Here is a 25,021-nt window from a genome sequence, read left to right as displayed (position 1 = left end):
AAGTAAAGATAGATTTTGAAGAAAAAATGGTAACTTTGGAAGGGCAAATAATTAAATTTATGCAGAAAGATGAGGTGGAAGAAGGAATAAGAGTTGATAGGATATTATTAAAAGAAAATAATGATGTTTATGAAGAAGAAATGTATTTTGATGATAGGGCTATGTCCCAAAAGAAAGTAAAGAATAATTATTGTAGTGAATATTTAAGGAATGGAAATTTTAAGCAGATGGATGCCTACGAGGCGGAGTGCGTAAAATTGGAAGCAAGGAATAATGAGTACATAATGAAGAATTATGTTATTTGTAAAGAAGAAGATATGATGAAAGTTTTAAATTGCCCCGAAGAATATAAATCAATAGTCATTTCCATATTGCAGCAACACAAGGGACTTGTCAATAAAGAAAATAGAATTGCACAAAATTATATCCATAGTATAAAAGTTAAAGAAGAAAAAGATTTTAAAACAAAATCACACCCAATACCATATAAATACAGAGAAGAAGTAAACAAAACAATTAATAATATGTTAGAAGATGGGATCATTGAGAAGGCAGACACACGTTTTATTAACCCCATAGTAGTAGTACGAAAAAGATCAGGTGAAATCAGGTTATGTTTGGATGCAAGGAATATTAACAAGATTACTGAAAAGCAATTTGAAGCACCAATGAGTATAGATGGAATATTAGGAAGAATTACAGGAATGTCATTTTTCACTAAAATTGATTTACAGCATAGTTTCTGGTTAATACCTCTAGAAAGAAAAAGTAGACAGTATACAGGATTTCAGATAGATGGAGTAGTATATCAATTCAAAGTAGTACCATTTGGACTTCAATCATCTTGCAGTGCTCTATGTAGATGTCTTCATGATATTTTGGATCAATATGAACATTTTGTAATTCACTACATTGATGATATATTAATTTTTTCTAAAACAGCTGAAGATCATGAGAAACACCTAAAAATTATAATAAATAGATTAGATAAAGTTGGACTAAAAATAAATCAAGAAAAATGTACATTTTTTCAAAAAGAAGTCATATATCTAGGTTATAAACTTAACACTAAGGGAATCGAAATGGATCCAGAACGGACACAAGTCATTCAGGAATATAAAACACCACACAATTTAAGAACTTTAAGAGGATTTATTGGAATAATTAATTATTATAAAAGGATGATACCAGATCTAAGTATAAAAGAAATTCCATTACTTGAACTACTGAGAAAAGGTGTAAAATGGAGATGGGATCAGAGAAGAGAACTAGCATTCCAAGAAATTAAAAACATTTTTCTGTCAAATTTGAAAATATACTATCCTGACTATACACAGCCATTCATATTAAGAACAGATGCATCAATAGAGAGATTATCAGGGGTATTATTACAAATACATGATGGGGTCGAATACCCAATACAATTCATTTCAAGAATCACAAAGCCACATGAAAAGGGTTACTCAGTTTCAGAATTAGAACTAGCAAGTATAATACACTGTGTCACAAAATTAAGATTTTATTTGTTGGGTAATGAATTTACAATAGAAACAGATCACCAAGCTTTAACGTCTATATTAAATAACAAATATGGAAACAGTAGAATACATCGGTGGAGTCTAATACTTAGTGAATACTGCTTTGAAATCAAATACATTTCTGGAAAATCCAATATAGTGGCAGATGCTTTATCAAGGTTAGAAAATACATCACAAAAAGGGCAGAGAACAATAAAAATTGGAATAAATCAATTAGTAGAAAGTACTGGATTATATTCTAAAGAAGAAATTATAAGAGATCAGATCAATTTGAGTGAAAAACAAAAAGTCCTTAGGAAAGATGGGGTATATTATAAAATAATAAATGGCATAGAAGTATATGTAATAACTAGAACTTTAGCAAAGAAAATATTGAAAAATTTACATAACGATTATATGCATATTGGTTCAAGAAAGCTATGGATGCTATTTAGGGACAATTATTTTGCAAAGAATGACATAAGTATAGCAAAAGAAATTACTAACCAATGCCCAATATGTCAACTAAACAAAGAAAAGAATTAAAAAAAAAAACTTACTGATAGATCCATTTCATAGATAGATGGTAGATTTCTTTGTTGTGAATAAATTTGACATCATACTTGTTGAATTTTGTACATATGGAAATTGTTTGGTACCCTAAAAATCATAATTTGGGGTTAGACACAAAATTGATACTATAATTGCTATAAAAATGTCTTTCTAATATAATAAAGTGGAAAAACTTACCAATTTATATTGATGAAAGTTATTTTGAATGGAAATACTTCCTAGATTTTGTCTATAAATAAACAGAACACAATATAGATTATATTTTTAATTAAGGTTATATTTTATTCTCTGATAAAATCCATTCTCCAATTGACATGACAGTTTGACCATAGAATAGCCGAACTGTGCTCCGTTGTTCTCTGTTTTGACATAGACAGCGAACAGGGATGTATTTAACACATTTTAAATAAAAAAAAAATTTTTGATTTATTAAATTTAATAAGGTATGAGAAAATTAATATTTAAAAAAATAATAAGTAAATTATTTATTTTAAATATTATTTTTGGGGTATTGTGACAATTAGGGTTTATAGAAAATAATTTATAAGTTATATACTACATAATATTAGATATTTGGTTGTTTTAAATAAGTTATATACTAGAGAATTTAATAAAAATATATTTATGTGAGGGCATTTTTAATAAATTAGCATATAATAATTGTAAAAAGTTGTATTTAGTAATTTTAATGTTGTAAATAGATATATGTTTAAGTGAGCCATGTGCTTAGGCAACCAACTATACAGTGGATTGACAGATGGAAATTAATTATAATACGAGTATAAGTGGGGTTATAATATTATATTGTTTGAAATGTGTATTTTATTAAATTAGAGTGTTAGTTACTAATTTAATTATATATTCTGATCTGAAAAGCCTAAATGTAAACAAAATTATTAATAGAAAAGAATGGAATTCTCTGGATCTCCGGAGATGGCCATGTTTGCGAAATGTTTTGTTCCAGAAAATTCAGACAAGTATTAAATAGAACAAATTGGAACATGATATCTTACGAGATGGTTCTAGAAATCCAAAAACATATAAATACCCGTGATTTGGATTCAAAATGGCAGTTTTTGGAAGTTTTTAGTCTGAAGTCAAGCAGTTTTAAGTTTTTATTCAGAAGTCAGGCAGTTTTTAAGTTTTTTAGTCAGAAGTCAAGCAGTTTATTATGAAAGTTAGTTAGAGTCAGTGAATCAAGTACAAATAGTCCAATAGTTTAATATAGTGAGTTAAATGAAGATTAAAAATTATGCATATAATTTAATGCACATTTATAATTATACACAAATAATTATTGAAGATAAAAAAAGGTATATTGGAAGAAATTAAATTATATTATGGTTGGAGATTAGTATAAATCAACTTATAATAATTGGATATTGGTATATTGAAAAGAAGAATAAATATAAATGCTGTTTGCTGGTTTGGTTGGTGGTGTATAGATGCTGGTGAAGAAAAATATATCTTAAATTGGTAGAAGCTGATAATTGAAAAAAGTAATTTCACAAAAAACAAGGATAACTGAAGTACGAAGACATTCAGTGGTGATTAGAATCTATATACTTAGTGGAAAATAGTTCATTTAGGCATTCAGTGAAAGAAAGGTACAAAATTTTGTTAATATAATTTAGTTAGTGTCATAACAATTTCAATTTTGAAGATAGTTTGTTTAAATTTTAGATTGTCTATAGAATTTAATTAGTTTTATAAGAATATCAGTTTAAAGATAGTTTATTTTAAATTTACATTGACTAGGTTAGATATATATGTGTGTTTCATAATAGTTATAATAAAGATAATTTAAAAAAGTACTTACAAGCTAATTCTTTGAGAACCGCGATAAAAACCCTATATATTATATTATTAAAAATACTCATTGCTCATCATTCAAACAAAAAACACATCATAACATATATATATATATATATATATATATATATATATATATATATATATATATATATATATATATATATATATATTATTAAAAAATCATTGCTCATAAAACTTTTCACAAACAGAACATCATCACAATATATATAAATGTATATACTGTGATGATGTATTATTTGTGAATGATTTTAATGAGCAATGAGTGTTTTTTAATAATATAGGGTTTTTATCGCGGTTCTCAAAGAATTAGTTTGTAAGCACTTTTTGAAATTATCTTTATTGTATCTATTATGAAACACACATATATATCTAACATAGCCAATGTAAATTTAAAATAAGCTATCTTTAAATTGAAATTATTATGAAACTAATTAAATTATATAGCCAATGTAAATTTTAAACAAATTATCTTTAAAATTGAAATTCTTATGACACTATTTAAATTATATTAACAAAATTTTGTACCTTTCTGTCACTGAATGCCTAAATGAAACTGTTCTCCACTATATAGATTTTAATCACCACTTAATGTCTTCGTTCTCAGCCTCGGTTATCCTTGTTTTTGTGAAATTACTTTTTCCAATTATCAGCTTCCACCAATTTAAAATATTTTTCTTCTTAATAGCATTTATATTTATTTTTCTTTTTAATATACCAATATCCAATCACCGTATAACTATTATAATTTTAATTTCTTCTAATCTCCATTGACATTGACCATATAACCATTATAATTTGATTTCTACTAATCTCCAATCAGTATTCTTCTAATATACTTTCCAATACTTTCTAATTTTAATACTAAATCACTGATTATTGCATACTTTATACTTTCTTCCTAATTCTGACTGACTTCATACTGACTGCTTACTAACTGTGTTCTGTTTTCTTTATACTGACTTTACTATCTTGAAAATCTCCCCAACTGACTAACTATATACTGACTGACTGACTGACTGACCTTATACTGACTTTATAGTAACTGTCCTCCTTTCTTTCCAAATCACCGGGTATATATATATATATATATATATATATATATATATATATATATATATATATATATATATATATATATATATATATGTTCCATGTTCCAGAATCATCTGGCAAGAAATCATATTCGAATTGTTCTATTTCCTAAATATATGAATTTTCTCGAATAATCTCGCAAACAGGTATAACTTCCGTGTTTTAGAGAATTCTTTTCTTTTCTATCGAGAATTTTATTGACATTTAGGCTTTTTAGATCAGAATATAAACTTATATGTAAATTAAACACCTTAAATTAATAAATTACACTATTTCATATCCGTAACTATATGTAAACTAAACATCTTAAATTAAAATTAACAAATAACCCCACTTCTACATTCGCAACCATCAACTTAACTGTCACTTTCAGAGTGTATTTGGTTGCCTATGTACATGGCTCACTTAAATATATCATAATTATTAAAAAAAAAACTTTTTACACTTATTATATGCTAATTTCTTAAGAATACCCTCATATAAATAATTTTTATAATATTCCCTAGTATATAACTTATTAAATTAACCAAATACTTTTTATATCTAATATTATCTAGTGTGTAACCTATAAATTTTTTTTAAACACTATTTTTCTTTCTCCTTTGTTTAATATCATCTCAATACATACACATATATATATATATATATATATATATATATATATATATATATATATATATATATATATATTATTGTGATATTTAAAGTCTTGGTGCGCCAAGCAATAATTAGCTAATTAATTTTTGATTAATTAAAATTATTTAAATGATATGATTATGACTCTATCACAATTTTTAATTCTTTTATCTCAGGGTTAAATTCGTGCTTCAATATCTATGCTATTACATGTGAAAGGTAAGGTCCAGAGAATACCGGAATAATAAAAAACACATATGATCTAACACTATATATTGAAATAAAAATAATGAAATAATTCACACTCAAACGTTTTCAATACACAAATCTCATATAAGGATTCTCAAAATTTTGTTCTCCGTACGTGAACAATCAAAATTAATGGTACAAACAATATTAATTGAAAACTCAAAATTCCACACTATTCTAACTCTCCTAATCAAAATATTTATATCTTTTCTAAATTACGTGTAAAAATTGTGTTATCAATAAAAGAAAAAAAAACTGCAGAAAACAAAAATATCTCTCTCTGATGATGAGTGGTCCAAATCCTTGTTCCTTGTAGACTATATTATCTCCTCTCAACCGCTCCCTATGTAATCAGCAATCTTACACAGATTGTTGCAAGTATATCGTCCTTAATGATCTCCTTCAAAAGCACAAATCATTCAAATTATGATAGCCTTTCTCCTCTCGATAAACTGAATCTCTCGTTGGCCCGAGTGAAAAATGACTCTTGGAATATCTTCTCTTTACGATAAACTGAATCTCTCGTTGGCCTGAACAGTGACTCTTGGAATATAAGTAGAGAAATATGACTTACAATATTTTGCTGTTTCAGCTTCTGTCAGATACACTAACTCCACAAAAACTCACTAACATTCAACACTACTGCTTGCTACATTTCAGGAACCGCCAGAGAACAATCACTGTTCGTCTTACAGACTTGGAAACCAACTGATCCTCCTTTTCTCTCCTCAATCTCGCTAAACTTTTTCCTACATACTTATCCCACCTTTTTCAATCTCCGCCAATCAAAACTCGTCACAATTCCCCCATTTTTTCATTTCGATAACAAACAAATTTTTACCTATAATTATAAATTTCCTAAAACTTATTTACAAATAATATTTTTCTATAATTCTTAAAAACTAACAAAAACCTCTTTCTATAATCCCTTCTATTGTCTTTAATCACTGCATTAATGTATTTTGAAAAACCCCGTTCAATTGTCTTTGGCTTTCACTTAAACTTATGCGGGTCACTCAAGTATAACAAAGAAATAATTTATGTATAGCTTACATTTTGTTTAGTACAGGAAATTCAAGAATTTAATAACTTTCCTTCTTCGAAATGTTTGTTGTTTATTATCCTACTTATCTGAAATATTTTAATGTTTTTGAACTTTGAAATATTTTAATCAACCCAATATTTTTCTCGATTTTACATATCATAACAAATCCCCGCCATTTGATCTGCCGAAAATTTTTTGTTAAATTTTAAAATGACAAAAGTTTTCCAGGATCAAATTATTTCACTATGTTATTAAAATCTATTCATGATATTGATAAATGTCGTGAATGTTAAAATACCCCGTATATTGCCTGTCTTTATACGGGATTGGATATATTTTCGTTTTAAATTTTTCCAAGTATTTTCCCTTAAAAGAAAGTTCATAATTTTTAGCCACTCGGTTTACTTCATTAACAAAATCTCCATGGTTTCCTAAAATCTTCTCTATTTTCTTTCCCATGTTTTCTCCACAATTTATTTTTCTTTCATCCTCCTTTTGTTCACATGTGTTCACTGTCCATAATACTTCTTCACAAAATTCTGGATTCTCGTCCATCAGTACCATTTTTTCTTCTGTTTTCTTTTTATCCTCTAATTCCCTTTGGTATTCCGAGCACCATGTTTCTATTCCTTTCATTTCTCTGATGATACCTTTTTTTTCTTCCTGCTTCCATTCTGTTTTATCGTCGGTTGCCAACAATTCTTCTGTACCTTCTATTTCCTGTTTTTCTCTGGTCTCCATCTTATTTTCCTGCTTTCTTTTCGAACTCTTCTTCTTTTTCTTCCTTCTCTTTTTCTCTTCTGTTAGATCTTGTTCTTGTACTTTCGGTTTATCTTCTAAAGTCATATCGATTTCTTTGCGTTTTTCCTGTGCATTGATCCTTCCAAAATTTGTTTTCCTATTTGTTTGCTTTTCTTCTCCTGTGTTGTCTGGTTCTGCTCTGATTTCCAGTTTATTTTCCGAAAAATTTATGGTGATATCTTTTTTTCTCAATTCATCAATTCCCGCTATCATATCATGATTTAAATCTTCAATCACCACACATTTCATAATATGGAATTTGTTTCCCACTCTTATCTGTACTCCCAAACCTTCGTTTACTGTCGTCAAATTTTTATTGTTTGCACCCACTAAATCAACCCTAGGAATCTTATACACAAATCTGTCCAAATTTAATTCTTTTACTAGTTTTTTATTGATTAGCGATATCTCCGAGCCAGAATCAATCACAATTTTAATCGCTTTATGTTTTATAAATGCATCTAAAAATATTAGATTAGAATTAGAAATTTGTCTTTCGTTTCCTATTGCTACATGATTCATCTCCCTTCTATTTTGTTGTTGGAAACTCTGGTTATTTCTATCGTCCATTTGTTCGTTAGTATTCCTATTCGGAGGATTTTGTGCATCTCTATTCCTGTTGTGATTTTCATATGTTCTATGTTGTGTGTCATTCCTGTTATCGTAATTTTGTTGTCTATTGTAATTATTGTAATTTCTCGGCCTATATTCGTTTGGTGATCTGGGATGTCGGTTTCTCTGGTCATAATTTGATGAATACCTTCTTTCCGGTCCATTATATTGGTCATGTTGTCTTCTATTTCTCATTTCTTTTCTTTTCGCTTCTTTTAATTGAAGGAATTGGCACAAACTATCAATATCTTGATAGTTTCTCAAAATCACGTGATCTTCCAACGTTTCCTCAAAATGTCTGCTGATCATTTCTACCAGCTGTTCGGTAGAATATTTGTATTCTAGATATTTTGAATTGTTATATATCTGCAAAGCATATCTTTCTTCAGATATTCCCATTTTTTCGTGATATTTTCCATTCTGTAGCTCTTGGTTGATTTCTCTCTGTTTATTTTTCCCCCAGAAATAGTTGAGAAATTTATTTTCAAAATCTGTCAATTTTCAAACTCATCTTCCTTGCTTTCATACCATAACGCTGCTCCTTCTTTCAAATGGTTTCTAATTGTTTCTTTGCAATCGTCAAAATATCTAATATGTTGTAATTTGGTTTTCAAATTTTTAACAAACGGTACTGGGTGTGTTTTCCGAATATCCCCGCCAAACTGTATTTTTATGTCACCCGGACTTTGGATGAGTACTTCTCTCCTGTCTCCCATATCTCGTTGTTTTCTGATATCCTCAATTTGTTTTTCTATTTCTTTCTTGTCTTCTTGTAAAGCCATTTCAAATTTTGTTTCTAACTGTTCTAATTCCTTTTTCTGTACAGTCTTAATATCTTTCATCTTATTTTCTACTTTCTTTTCTTGTTCTCCCATTTTCTTTTTAATTTCATTAATCTCTTCTATTTGTTGTATCAGTTCTTTCTTTATCCCCTCAACACATCCTTTAATTTCCTGTTCATAGTTTTGCAAACGCTGCTCTATATTGCTCATTGTTTGTTTTGTTTCTTGTTGATTTCTATCCATTTTTAGTGATGTTTCTTGTTGGTTTCTATCAATTTTCTTTGATGTTTCAATTTGGTTTTTCTCTATTGTTTGTTTTGTTTCCCTTTGATTCTCTTGTATTTGTTGTGTCTGTAATTGCATTAGTTGTAATATTTTCTCTATTCCTGATAATTCTTTTTTCTCCTCAACTATTGTAACATTTCCTTCATTATCCGATCCTTCTTCAACAATTGTTTCCTCTTCTCTGTTATCCTCCTTCCTTTCTTGCATTTTGCTTTGACTCCTTGTGGTCGACATGTTGTTTCTTTTCGTTACTGTTTTTGTCCCCGCCAAATGTGAAATTTTACAACACTCTATATGTTTCAGAACACGACAATATTTCTCCCCAAATGTATTAAATTTTCACGACAAATATCAAATATGCAATCAGTAAAATTCAAATAGCAGTTCAAATTCAAAGAACAGTTTTTCGAAGACCTAGAACAAGCCTACAGAAGATGCCCCAAAAATGACATTAAAATAGTGCTAGGTGACATGAATGCAAGAATAGGACGAGAGCATGTTTTTATGCCGACTATAGGAAGGCATAGCCTACACAACATCAGTAGCGATAATGGATTACGACTGATAAACTTAGCAGCAGCACTGAACATGACCGTCGCTAGCACCTATTTTGAACACAAGAATATACACAAGGTAACCTGGACCTCCCCTGATTTAAGAACAACTAGTCAGATTGATCACATCTTAATAGATTCAAGACACGGAACGGACATAATAAACTGCAGAAGTTATAGAGGCGCAAACATAGACTCAGACCATTGTTTAGTGATCTCAACACTAAGGGCTAGAATTTCAAACTCCAACAAAGAAAAAGAAATAAATAGAAAGAAATGGAATGTACAGAAGCTGAGAGATGCAACTGTTGCAAAACAGTACTGGGAAAATGTTACCAATAGGTTAAGGAATCAAAGTCTAGGCGAAGAAGACCAGAGAGATATAGACTCATTCTGGAACAGGATAAGGGAAGATATTGAGTCAGCAGCACAAGATGAAATAGGAACAGAAACTTGTACCCGAAAAAATCACTGGTTTGACGATGAATGCAAAGACGCAACACAGAAAAAAAATGAAGCCTATGCAAAAATGCTTACCCGCCGAACTAGAACAAGTATAGAGAATTACCAGACAAAGAGAAGAGAAGAAAAGAAGATACACAGAATGAAGAAACGAAACCACTTAAAAAAGGAACTTCAATATATAGAAAACCTCAACAGAGAGAAAGAATTCAGAACATTCTATAAGAAAGTTAACATCAACAGAAAAGAATTTAAGGCAAACACAAATCAATGTAGAAGTTTAAATGGCGATCTCTTAACAACAAGAACAGACGTACTAAACCGATGGACGGAATATTTTAACCAGATACTTAATATAGATGAAGAAGAAAACCCGGAAGACGAAAGCTGCGAGGTAAGCGGAGCAGACGAGAGGGAGGAGGATCCACCAACGATCCTGGAAGTTAAAGACGCTGTAAACAAACTAGCCAGAAACAAATCAGCCGGAATAGATAATCTCCCAGCGGAATTATATAAAGAAGGTGGCCACGATATCATAATAGCCCTACAGCAGCTTATAAAAGAAATATGGATACAGAAGTCCCTTCCCAATGATTGGAATATTGGAATACTTTGCACCATACACAAAAAGGGTGATATCTTTGAATGCTCTAACTATCGAGGAATTACGCTCCTAAATGCAGCGTATAAAATATTCTCCAATATACTATGCCATCGTATGGCACCATATGCAGAGCGAATAATAGGACAATACCAGGCTGGTTTCAGAGGTGGTAAATCAACAATTCATCAGATTTCAACCCTAAGACAAATTCTAGAGAAAACACTGGAATACGGTGTAGACACGCACCACATATTTATAGACTACAAGGCAGCCTACGACTCTGTAAATAGAAGAGAATTGTTTAGAGCAATGATAGACCTAGGAGTACCAAATCAGTTGGTAAGTTTAACCAAACTAACCCTTGAAAAAGTTGAATGCAAAGTACGAATCCAGGGGGAACTCTCTGAACCTTTTAAAACAAATAACGGGCTACGTCAGGGAGACCCACTCTCCTGTATACTATTCAATCTAGCTCTGGAAAAAGTAATACGTACGTCACAAATCACAACTACCGGTTCAATATATAACAAATCTGTGCAAATCTTAGCATATGCTGATGATATCAATATTGTTGGGAGAACGGAAAACGCAGCACGAGAGGCGTACGTAGCATTAAAGGAAGCGGCTACAAAAATGGGTTTAATAATAAACACCAACAAAACAAAATACATGAAAATAGGTACGCAACCACAAACACTACGGCCACTTGTTATAGAAAATGACGTCATCGAAGCAGTTAACGAATTTGTATACCTGGGAACGCTCGTCAATTCTGAAAATGACACTACCGCAGAGATAAACCGCAGAATTTGCACGGCTAATAGATGCTATTTTGGGCTTAATCTCCTTTTTATATCTACAGTTATATCAAGAAATACAAAAGTAAAACTCTACAAAACAATAATACGCCCAGTCCTAACATATGGTTCAGAAACCTGGACTTTAACAAAAAGCAATGAAAACATGTTAGGATGTTTCGAAAGAAAAATACTAAGGCGCATCTATGGAGCGGTAAATGAAAATGGTGTCTGGAGAAGACGATACAACTTCGAACTCTATAGGATATACCAGGAACCAGATATCGTAAAACACATAAAGATAGGACGTCTGAGGTGGGTAGGCCATGTAATGCGGATGGAACAAACCGACCCAGCTAGAAAAACGCTCCTTGATAGACCTATTGGTCAAAGAAGAAGAGGAAGACCCAGAACAAGATTCCTAGATAACATAGACCAAGATATGAGAAATATGGAAATACGTGCTTGGCGGAGGAAGGCGATGGATAGGGACGACTGGAGAAAAATTCTTGGGGAGGCTAGGACCCACACAGGGTTGTAAAGCCAAAATGATGATGATGAAAATTCAAATAATTTAAAATAAATATCAAATGTACGATTGGTAAAGAAAATAAAATCAAATAATTCAATAGCAGTAAATATCCACTAACTACGATCAATCAATAAATCAAATTTATATTCCCTGGAAAAATTGTCAAAATACTTTCAAATTCAAATTCCCTCAATGTTATATGTTTTTATCTCTGGATCACCTGTACTTATTCCAGATCTCTTTCCCTTCCTTCAAATGTAAAGCTGCGATATTTTCAAGCCCCACGTTTTGGAAGCCAGTTATTGTGATATTTAAAGTCTTGGTGCGCCAAGCAATAATTAGCTAATTAATTTTTGATTAATTAAAATTATTTAAATGATATGATTATGGCTCTATCACAATTTTTAATTCTTTTATCTCAGGGTTAAATTCGTGCTTCAATATCTATGCTATTACATGTGAAAGGTAAGGTCCAGAGAATACCGGAATAATAAAAAACACATATGATCTAACACTATATATTGAAATAAAAATAATGAAATAATTCACACTCAAACGTTTTCAATACACAAATCTCATATAAGGATTCTCAAAATTTTGTTCTCCGTACGTGAACAATCAAAATTAATGGTACAAACAATATTAATTGAAAACTCAAAATTCCAAACTATTCTAACTCTCCTAATCAAAATATTTATATCTTTTCTAAATTACGTGTAAAAATTGTGTTATCAATAAAAGAAAAAAAAAACTGCAGAAAACAAAAATATCTCTCTCTGATGATGAGTGGTCCAAATCCTTGTTCCTTGTAGACTATATTATCTCCTCTCAACCGCTCCCTATGTAATCAGCAATCTTACACAGATTGTTGCAAGTATATCGTCCTTAATGATCTCCTTCAAAAGCACAAATCATTCAAATTATGATAGCCTTTCTCCTCTCGATAAACTGAATCTCTCGTTGGCCCGAGTGAAAAATGACTCTTGGAATATCTTCTCTCTTTACGATAAACTGAATCTCTCGTTGGCCTGAACAGTGACTCTTGGAATATAAGTAGAGAAATATGACTTACAATATTTTGCTGTTTCAGCTTCTGTCAGATACACTAACTCCACAAAAACTCACTAACATTCAACACTACTGCTTGCTACATTTCAGAAACCGCCAGAGAACAATCACTGTTCGTCTTACAGACTTGGAAACCAACTGATCCTCCTTTTCTCTCCTCAATCTCGCTAAACTTTTTCCTACATACTTATCCCACCTTTTTCAATCTCCGCCAATCAAAACTCGTCACAATTCCCCCATTTTTTCATTTCGATAACAAACAAATTTTTACCTATAATTATAAATTTCCTAAAACTTATTTACAAATAATATTTTTCTATAATTCTTAAAAACTAACAAAAACCTCTTTCTATAATCCCTTCTATTGTCTTTAATCACTGCATTAATGTATTTTGAAAAACCCCGTTCAATTGTCTTTGGCTTTCACTTAAACTTATGCGGGTCACTCAAGTATAACAAAGAAATAATTTATGTATAGCTTACATTTTGTTTAGTACAGGAAATTCAAGAATTTAATAACTTTCCTTCTTCGAAATGTTTGTTGTTTATTATCCTACTTATCTGAAATATTTTAATGTTTTTGAACTTTGAAATATTTTAATCAACCCAATATTTTTCTCGATTTTACATATCATAACAATATATATATATATATATATATATATATATATATATATATATATATATATATATATATATATTTCCGGTAATACCATAGATATTTATTACAGTATTTTATTATTTTATAATTAAATTTATACAGACTTTAGAAAGGCATAATTTACTTTTAAAATATATGAATCAACCGCAGCCTATTTTGACGCGTGTGGTCTATAGTTTAATCCTACTTAATTTATATTTTTATTTAATCTATAACACCATTTTGTTTGCTTTTAGACTACGAAACTTAAATTCGGCACGGCAAGCTTACGGTCTAACCGAAGCGACTTTAGCCGTGACTGCTGGAAGAAGATTTGACAAAGTAAAACCTGGTTGCAGTGGATATGTAATTACGTATATGGCTATAGCAATTAAGGATCCCGAATCCGGTAAATCTTTAGGACCTCATCAAGTTGGCGAAGTTTGTATAAAGGGCCCATTGGTAATGAAAGGATATTTCAGAAATCCCGAAGCCACTAGACAGACATTCACTTCTGATGGGTGGTTGAAATCTGGTGATTTGGGATATTATGATGAGGAGAAATATATTTTTATTGTAGATAGATTAAAAGAACTGATAAAATATAAAGGATTTCAGGTAAATTCTTCGCACTGGCGGTGGCCGCTAGCGCAAATATTATACCCTACCGAATATTTTTACTATCTTTGAGATTGTATTATGCTCCAATTAAGTTATCTTTAAACTAGACTACCACGAAAAAGTACACAAAAATAAAGAACTGAGAAAATATTTCAAAATTATAGTTAATTGTTAAAATAAATAAAAAATTTATTTTTAATTACTAATTTTATTCAATAATTGTAAACTGGATTCTTTAATATTCTTTAAGATCTTATCAAATACAAGAACTTCTAAAAACTTGACACGTACCTTCTAGTTAAAACTTTAGAAATACTAAGTAATTATAAATAATTTTTATCTTTTTTGATAATGATTGACATTACACTAGCCTGATTATACAAGGTATAACGTAAAGATAGGCAGTAAATTAAATCACATATGTTAGAGCTAAAAGTAGCTCGATTGAACCTAATTTATATGAAAAATGAAAATTGATTGATCTTTTGAGCTTTTTTACTTTTAGGGAATTTTAAAATTTTCAATTGAGATATATAAGACCTTTTTTTTATCAATAGTTAAAAATTACAGTCAATTAAAGAAAGTCTATATAAAATAAAGGCAAACAGTCAAAATTTGAAGATTTTTTAGTTTTTTTTTTTTAATTTTTGAAGCAAACAGACGATGAATGGAGAAACATGGAGAATCTTAATTTGTATTTCACAACATATCAATTCATATAAGCAAGAATGTTTTGTGAGCTTGTTTCTTATTTTCAAACTAAGTAAATAAAGATATAGAAAAGTCTCCAAAAGTACTCCACTATTCGCGTATATGTATTTCGTCCTCTTAGGACTCTTTAGAGTGACTGTGCAGAACCTCTTAACGTGAAATCAAATCTTGTCCGCCAAAAGAATGTACTTGTCCATCTTTTCTATATTTAAAATGTCCTTCATGTTCATAAATAATCTTTTGACGCCATTTTAAGTAAAATCAAATATTTTGGAGAAATATTAGTTTCTGAAGATTAAATCATTTGCAACTTAAATGAGTAGATTCCCGAAAAGATGTTCTTTAACTCTGTTAACTTAACTATCCTTACTATAAATCAAAATTAAAATGACAGACAAGAGACCATTATTTTCGATTTGCCTAATAATTCCCCTGACACATTGCATCATCTTTTGGACGACCTCGGCGTCAATTTCTCTAATTTTTGTATATATGCGGCGTCTTAACTGTTCCTGATTTTGTGCTTCCCATCCGTTATTACAGACTTCCCTACTTAATATTGCCCAGAACTCTTCAATTGGACGAGCCTGAGGTAGGTAGGGGGGATTGTCTGCTTTCGGTACAAAGGTAAAGTAAAGTTTCAACTTGTTGACGAAATGCACTCGCCTTAACGCGCGGCAACATCTCAGAATTCTCTCTAATTGATACTCTGTGTATTTTGGAGCTTTCCTTCTTTTCCGGTAGATAATATTGTTACTCGATAGGGTCCTATATACTGTAGTCTTTCCAACATGAAATCTTCTGGCCAGTTTTCGCTGTGAGACCCCAATTTTGTTCTTAGCTACTTCAATCAGTCTTGCCTCTCTTATATGGTTCAGAATTTGCAGTCGACCACTTTTGCGCAAGTTAACACATGGTATCCCTTCTTCACATTCTCTGATTGTGCGATAAATTGTCGATTTGCTTATGTTTTGATCTCGATAAATATTAACAATATATCGTTTCGACATTCGCCCAACCATATTATAAACACCTCGACGAATATCAATTTTATAAGACATTTTGCAGAGCACAAACCAAAATATTCTGCTTTGTTTATTAAATATCAATTACTGATATCATTTCAATTCCATGGCCTTCTTTGTTAAATGCATTTTGCTTCTCAATCAGACCCGGTGAAATTTGTCCCAAAACTTTAGGACCATACGTTACGGCATTTCTAAGTATTCGTTAAACGCTTTGTGAAATAATTTTTACCATTTAAATAAATTAGAAAAAATACTGGTCCTACTAAGAAGTTGTCTACTATTCTTTCCAAATATTGAGTTTAAAAATAATTTGATGGTGAGAGACTATCTTTTTTTAAAATAGTCCCAAAAGACTAGTGATCTCTTTATTTAAATCTCGTAAACTTTTGTATTTATTGGACAACCATTACTACTAGCATAGTTCAGTTGTTTTGTCCTGAAGTCCCCCGTAGGCTATGGGATGATCCATGGAATATAATAGGTTTCTGGAGTGTTTCGATTATGACACTTTTTCGCATAACGCCTTTCGTAATAACTGCACGACTCCCCTGGCATTTACATCTTATTACAAAATTAAAAATTTTATCTGAAATTCTAATTAATTCCAATTAAATTAATTTATAATTAAATGCACCTATGCAGTTTTTAAAAATATGTACAGTATTGTAATATAAAATTTAATTTTACCGCTAGAATGTTGTTAAAATAATTATAGTAACTTTAAGAATAAATGGGAATTGCATTGCAAAACGTATTGCCCTAATAGCCTTACACTATACATACTGTTACATTCAAGTACTCCGACAGCGTTGTGGAGCAAGATTATCATTTTACAAAAAATTATATTGTGACCATTTGTAGACTGAAATTCGAACATGCAAGCTTCACTCAACGCTTATATATACAATCGTTGTAGTTAAAGTGTGTAGGGATTATATATTTATTTGTGTTTTAGTTGGTGTTTCATTGGAAGTTCCCCCCACCCCAAGACAAATGTTTAGATTCTCCACAGGTTTTGTTTATAATGTCTTTACAAAACTGTTCATTCAAGGTTTTTCCAAAATCATTACTTTTTAAAAACTAATTCTCTAAAGGAATAGTACAAAAATAAAGAGAATATTTTTTTACTAAATTAACTAGAGGATAAATTTTAAAATTAAATTAATCCCTATATTTTGCTACTGGTTATAAAATATCTCCAACAAAGTTAACTAACATCACAGTATTATTTTCTTGAAGAGTCTATTGGTAGTCAAATGTAAAAAAATTATCTAAAATCTTTATACGTGCTTTATATAATGCTTTATATTTAAAATATATGGCAATTTTTAATTAGGATTTCAAACTGTTAACTTTATTATATCTGCTAATAAGCCCCTGCAATGTTTATGTTCCTTTATTAAAAATATTAAATTAACGAATGCTTTCTTGATTAAATAAGTATCAGTCAAATGCAATGACGTTCTTTATTGTAACCTTATATATTTAAATAATTTATGTTAGAACTAACGAAAACGTTTTTCTCTAAATTGCAGGTAGCTCCAGCGGAACTAGAAGCTGTGATATTAAATCATCCGAAAGTTTTAGACGTAGGAGTAGTGGGAGCTCCAGACGAACTCGCAGGTGAACTCCCGCTCGCATTTGTTGTTAAAAGACCTGGCGTAGATCTAACAGAGAAAGAACTACAAACATTTGTTTCTAGTGAGTATGAACTTTGTTTTTCGATCATATTATGGAAGGTTTTTGGACAAATACATTATAATGCGGTTACGCCATAAATTTTTGCGCCATATTAATAGTGAGATAATGCTATATAATAACTATATAATATATATATATATATATATATATATATATATATATATATATATATATATATATATATATATACCGTAAAACCGTAAAACAAACAACAAAATTGGTATATCGATAGAAGACAAACGTATATACGTATTTCTAACTCTTGGTCTATTTTGCGAGGCATGCCATTACATTTTACTTTTATTTTTCACTCGCATTAACCTTTTCTATTTGTTTTAAACGTTTTAACGTTTGGTATTCCTTTCCTTAGGTAGCTGTAGCTTCCAACGTGGTTATTTATTATTATATTAGTTGTTGTATTATTATATTGTATTAGGATATTAGTTATTGCTCTGGAACTATCAGAGTCCTTTAACTCTTATGCCACAAATTGGTCGCATTGTTCGTGTAGTAATTCTCTCCCAATTTAACATGCTAATTTCCTAACTTAGCTTCTTAAAAGAAGAGAAAGATACAAGAATCAATAGAAATAAAAAGAAATTCCAACGCAATAAATGACAAAAAAGATACACAAAACCTAAATAAAATATATTTCAATCTGATTTGAATAATAATAAATATAACACCATAAAAATCTCTTAAGTCATAACATATCTCCACTTTACCTTTCTCGAAAAGATTTCAGATATCAACTTTTATTTGTCACTTCATTAATGTCAGTGTACCGTTTTACGTTTTGGTAAGTAAGTAAACAAGGACAACTAGAAAAAAGTAAATCTGATATAGCAAACTCAATTGAAAAGTTCTACGCCGATCTGTTTCGTTCCAGAAACGATTCCCCTTACTCATCAAAGAACTTGAAAAGGCAGATAACAAATGTCAACTCTGAAGTGATGCCCGAAATAAGCCACGTAGAAATAAAAAGAGCAGTAAAAGAAATAAAAAGGAATAAAGCTCCTGGAAGCGATGGAATCCTAGCAGAAATGTTGAAGGAAGCCGGAGAAGAAGCCATCACGTATCTTAAAATACTATTTAATAAATGTCTATTTGAAGGCAACATACACGAACAATGAAATACTGCTAAAAAATACTAATTCACAAAAAGGGAGACACCACAGATCTGAAAAATTATCGACCAATTTCACTTCTTTCGCAATTTTACAAAACCTTTACAAATATTATTACAAACAGGTTAACAATTAAATTTGACGGATATCAACCAGTAGAACAAATCGGATTTAAAAAAGGGTATAGTACCTGTGACCATCTATATACCTTGAAAATCCTTATAGAAAAAACTAACGAATACAATATTCCATTATGTCTTGCTTTTATAGATTATGAAAAAGCTTTTGATAGCGTAGAACTGTAGGCAATAGAAAAAGCATTAGTCAACAACCGAATCGACTCCAGGTACAGAATAATAATACATAATATTTACGAAAAAGCTGAAATGATAGTGACGTTGGATAATGGAATCAAAACAAGACCAGTATAAATCAACCAAGGTGTAAGACAAGGAGACGCAATATATCCAAAATTATTTACAGCTGCCCTAGAAGATATCTTTAAGTTAATAGACTGGAAAAATAAGGGATTCCCTATTAACAGAAGATACTTGAACCATCTTAGATACGCAGATGATGTAGTATTAACAGTCGACACGTGGAATGCACTGAATACGATGATTGAGGAGCTACACACAGAAAATAAAGGGACTGAAAATTTTAACAAAACTAAACTAATGTAAAACAAAGATAAAATCCTATGATAAACATCCAAGGGACAGAGATAGAACACGTAGATGAATATACATATCTGGGTCAAAATGTCAAAGTAAGCAAAGAAAATCAGACTACCGAAATAAGCAGACGTGTAAAAATGTAATGGGCAGCAGACTCTCATATGTACTTAAATATAAAAATATACCAAAAATACTGCGAACGAAAGTGTTTAATTAATGTATCCTATTTGTACTTAGATACGGAGCTCAAACCTGGCCATTCACTAAAATAAACATGAAGAAGATCAGAAAAACTCAGAGAGCTATGAAACGACAGATGCTGGGTATCGCCGTCAAAGACCATGAAACCAATAAAGACATTAGTAATAAAAAAAATAATAATAAAAGATGCTTTTGAACAGGCAGCTAAACTGAAATGGAAATAAGCTAGACATAACGAACGCCTTAAGGATGGCCGATGGAATAAAGAAATCAGGAATTGGCGGTCTTTTTCTTTTTTTTTTCAAGTTTTGTTCCTATCGGAGATTGGAAATCATTCTGGCAATTATAATTTTACTTTGATAAAATTAAAGGCAGATATCGAGCACAATTTTATTAATTAAATCTTGCCAAAGTACTTTCGCTTTTCTAAAGCATCATCAGGGGCATTTCGAGCCCAACTACTTTCCTTTAGAAAAGCGAAAGTACTTGGGCAAGATTTAATTAATAAAATTGTGCTCGATATTTGTCTTTAATTTTATTAAAGTTCCTTTATTAGAGCATTCAACCTTATATCAAATTATAATTTTGTTGGTTACGCGCCTAAATATTTCAATTGAACTGCATCTAAACCATTCACGGAGATTGCGTAACCACGAGATTTTACGTCTTTCTACGCTTTTTCTGCCTTTGATTTTACAATCATATTTCTTAGTAGTTCATATTTTTCACCTCTCACGATGTGCCCCAAGTATTCCAATTTCCTGATTTTTATGGAATTTAAAACTTCGCATTGTTTTCCCAGTCGTTCGTTCGTTTTGCGATCCATCCATGATATTTTCAAAATACTTCGGTAACACCACATTTCGAATGCTCCTACGTTTCTTATGTTAGATTTTTTAAGTGTCCAAGCTTCAACCTCATACAAAAGGGTAGAGAAAATATAACATCGAAGCATTCTTATTCGGAGCGATATATTGATATCGCGATTACAAAAAAAGTTTTCTCATTCTATTAAAAGTTGACCGTGCAATTTCAATGCGGCATCTTATTTCTTTTTTCTGATTAGTATCTTCTGTGATCCATGCTATAAGGTATTTGTACGAAGATATTTGTCCAATTTCTGTATTATCTAGTACTAGCTTAACTTTGATGTTTTGTGCTTTTGTAAACACGATGAACTTGGTTTTCTTCAAATTTATTTTTAGTCCATAATCGTTGCAATATATATTTAGTTGTTCAGCAAGGTGTTGCAGTTCTTCTAGTGTTCCTGCCAGAAGGACAATGTCGTCAGCATGTCTTATGTTATTAAGTGGCTCACCGTTTATTATAAGGCCCTTACTAACCTCGGCTAGCGCTAATTCTGAGATGACTTCACTGTATAAATTGAATAACAAGGGTGATAAAATACACCCTTGGCGAACCTCACGGCGAATCTGGACATCCTCGGTCCGGTCAGTTCATTTTCAACTTTCACTTTTGCTGTTTTTGCATTTCAATGGAGGTTACATGATTCTAATGTCTTTACTGTCTATGTTTTTATTTAATAAAATTTCTTTAATCCGATTATGCTACACTCTGTCAAATGCCTTCTCAAAATCAATGAAACAGGCATATATTTTCTGATTTATATCTAAGCATCTCTGCGAAACAACACTTACTGCAAACACTGCATCTCGTGTTTTCAGTCCTTTTCTAAATCCAATTTGTATATTACTTATGCCTTCATCTAATTTCTTATGTATTCTATTGTGAATTACTTTTAAAAACAATTTCAGGACATGACTCTTTAAGGCTATGGTGCGATGTTCATTTGCACTCTTTTGCATTGGCTTTTTTGGGTAGCAGTATGAATGTTGATTGGAGCCATTCTTTAGGTATTATAACTGTTCTATATATGGTATTGAATAGATCCAAAAGAAGATCAATAGATTCAGTATTTACAATTTTGAGTAATTCGATAGGAACTTCATCAGGTCTGGGAGATTTACCACCTTTAGCTTGTTTCATTGCATATTCAAGTTCTTCTCGTATAATGTCAGGCCCAGTATCATCCTTAAATTCTTTTAGTGTTTGTGTTCGATGGCGGCCATATAAAGCCAAAAGACCACGAGGAAGACCGCAATCACGCTGGAACGACGATATTAAAAGAACTGCAGGACCAATGTTGAAACGTCTTACAAACAGCAAAGATGAATGGCGGGAGTTAGGAAAGAGAGAATATATTATATATATATATATATATATATATATATATATATATATATATATATATATATATATATATGTATATATATATATATATATATATATATATATATGTATATATATATATATATATATATATATATATATATATATATATATGTATATATATATATATATATGTATATATATATATATATATATATATAATGGATAGAATACATATACAAGAAGTAAGTGTAAAACAATGGAATGGAGTGAAATTACTTTCACACTGTAACTCTTGAACATCTCAGTCAGATAAGAGGAGAACAGAAAAGAAATTAAGATGTTAACTCTTTTATATATTAGCTCAAACGTTTTTTTGTTTTGTATTTACATAACAGCATCAGTTCATATATGTAAGAACAAAGCTACTTTTAGAAGGAAAAAGTTTTTTTCATTCCTGGTAGGGTGCACTTCTGCTGTAAAACTGCAACTATGACTTACAAAACGCCAAGTACATGCTGCATTTGTAGATTATAAACGGGCTTTTGACTTCATTATCTATCATTTACTGTGGCAACTTCAAAGTTAGGAAATAAAATTATAATTCGGTAAAATAAAACTTTCAGTTGAAACAGGTAGTTATTCTCTACAATATACAAAATATAACTCTATATACAGTGCTAGTCAAAAGTCCGTTCCAACCTCGTATCTTTTGAACGGTTGTACTTATAATAGTGAAAACTAGAGGGAGGTAATAAACAGTCGTAGGCTTCTTAACTAGTCATAAAAAGTGACGTAATAGTGACAAATGTCGTTACAGCGCCACTTTGAGAGATAATTTTAAATAGGATTTTATGACAAGTGATACCTCGCTTGGGAGGTATTGAAAATACCTTTTTAATTATATTAATTTTATTTGAGTTTAAGCTAATTTTAATGAATAAATTAAATAAATACTTAAATTGTAGTTTCGCATTTAAAAATCTCCGCCTCTGTTTACTTGTCAAAATCTGACGTTTTTTAATTTTCTAATTGTTTTAACGCCAATGTCAACATTGTTTTTTTGACAATAACCAGATGCAAACATTAGAATATTTATTAATTAAATGCGAAACTACAATTATTTTAATATACCCATTCAAATCATTCTAATTTTGTTTGGATTTAATGTGATGTTGACGAATAAATTAAATAAATACTACAATTCTAGTTTGGCGTTTAATTAATAAAAATTCTAACGTCCGCTTTTGGTTATTTGTCAAAAAGTTGACGTTTATCAATTCGCTAGTTGTTTTTACTTTGCAAAAGCATTTACAACTCAATATTTAGTTTCTGTTTCTTCAATACCTTTCAAACGAGGTATCACTTGCCAAGGTCGTATATAAAATTATCACACTGGCGCTGTAACGTCATCTATCACTATTACGTGAACTGTTATGATTAGTTAAGAAGCCTACATCTGCTTATTACCTTCCTCCAAATTTCACTATTGTAACAACAACCGTTCAAAAGATCCAAGGGGGGGAACGAACTTTTGACTAGCACTTTATTTAAAAATAAATATTGCATAATTAAAAAATCTTTTCTAATAAATTTTACAACAACGTAAATAGTGCACGTGTCCTATACCCTATTCATTTAACAAATTCCCAATTGTCAATAGAAGCGCGTGAAAGCCAAACAGGGTCGTACTAATGTGTATCATATGATTTTTAAAAATATTTACTTTTGAAACTGTTAGTGTAAGAATTTCTTGAAATTGATTCATTATATCACAATTAAACTAAACTCTAAAAAATAAAACGACCAGTAAATAACTTAACAATAACTAATAACATAAATATAATATTAACTTAAAAATCAACACGATACAATTTGAATTTAAGATGCTGGCAAGTTTGGATCTGTAACATGAGAATCTGTCTGGCTTAAGGTAATAAATTATATTTAATGGCCTCTTTACGAATGAGACGGCGAATATCAACACGTGCTCATATTTACTGATGGGAATTTGCTAAATCAATGTACTTTATAACTACATATTTCAATTTGAAGGACTTATAGTATTTTCTGAGCTTACGGGGTGGCTTATGGGATAGCGATTTATCACAAATGGATGAAATCTGCCTTCAATTGGAATATCACGCTTCTGTCATACGTTGTTTATATTTGTTGTCAATTATGTTTTTACTTGAAGAAATATATTTTATCTCTTGATATAACTAAAATTTTATTGTTCGTTGTTTTGTTTTTAGAAAAAGTTTCGCCACAGAAAAGATTACGAGGAGGAATAATTTTCATAGATGCTATACCCAAGAATCCAAGTGGTAAAATTTTAAGAAGAGAATTAAGAAAATTGGTACCCAAACATACAGTACATCGTGAATCCAAATTGTAATCATTGTTTTATAACTAATTTTTGTACTTTTAATGAGATTGTTTTTTAGAAAATTTGATAAAACCTGTTTTGTTGTTTTATTAAAAATCTGATTTCATTTCAGACCTAAATTATGAAAGAGTTGTTTAATTAAATATTAATATATTTGACAAATGCATATGGATTCTGTCAGTATGCATGTTTCTAAACCGTACGTGAATACTGGTCTGATCGGTATTTGATTTCATAACTCTCCAACGTCTACTGTAAATCTGATTTACTATGTATTCTATGAGTCTTCGC

The 25,021-nt window shown here is 30.4% G+C and overlaps 1 protein-coding gene across 1 annotated transcript in view; it reads left to right on the top strand.

The window, feature by feature from the left end:
- The window catches only part of LOC140447784 (luciferin 4-monooxygenase-like), a 101,655-nt gene extending 76,849 nt beyond the window's left edge, over positions 1-24,806 (top strand). The window contains exons 5-7 of the mRNA XM_072540642.1: positions 14,343-14,703; positions 17,981-18,146; positions 24,597-24,806. Of these exons, the coding sequence (XP_072396743.1) occupies positions 14,343-14,703; positions 17,981-18,146; positions 24,597-24,739 (670 nt within the window). The 3' untranslated portion in view covers positions 24,740-24,806. The remainder of the gene's footprint in view (positions 1-14,342; positions 14,704-17,980; positions 18,147-24,596) is intronic.
- Positions 24,807-25,021: the final 215 nt, after the last annotated feature.

Source organism: Diabrotica undecimpunctata, chromosome 8 (assembly GCF_040954645.1).
Source record: "Diabrotica undecimpunctata isolate CICGRU chromosome 8, icDiaUnde3, whole genome shotgun sequence".
Classification (NCBI taxonomy): domain Eukaryota; kingdom Metazoa; phylum Arthropoda; class Insecta; order Coleoptera; family Chrysomelidae; genus Diabrotica; species Diabrotica undecimpunctata.
This window is presented reverse-complemented; position numbering and strand designations above follow the sequence as displayed.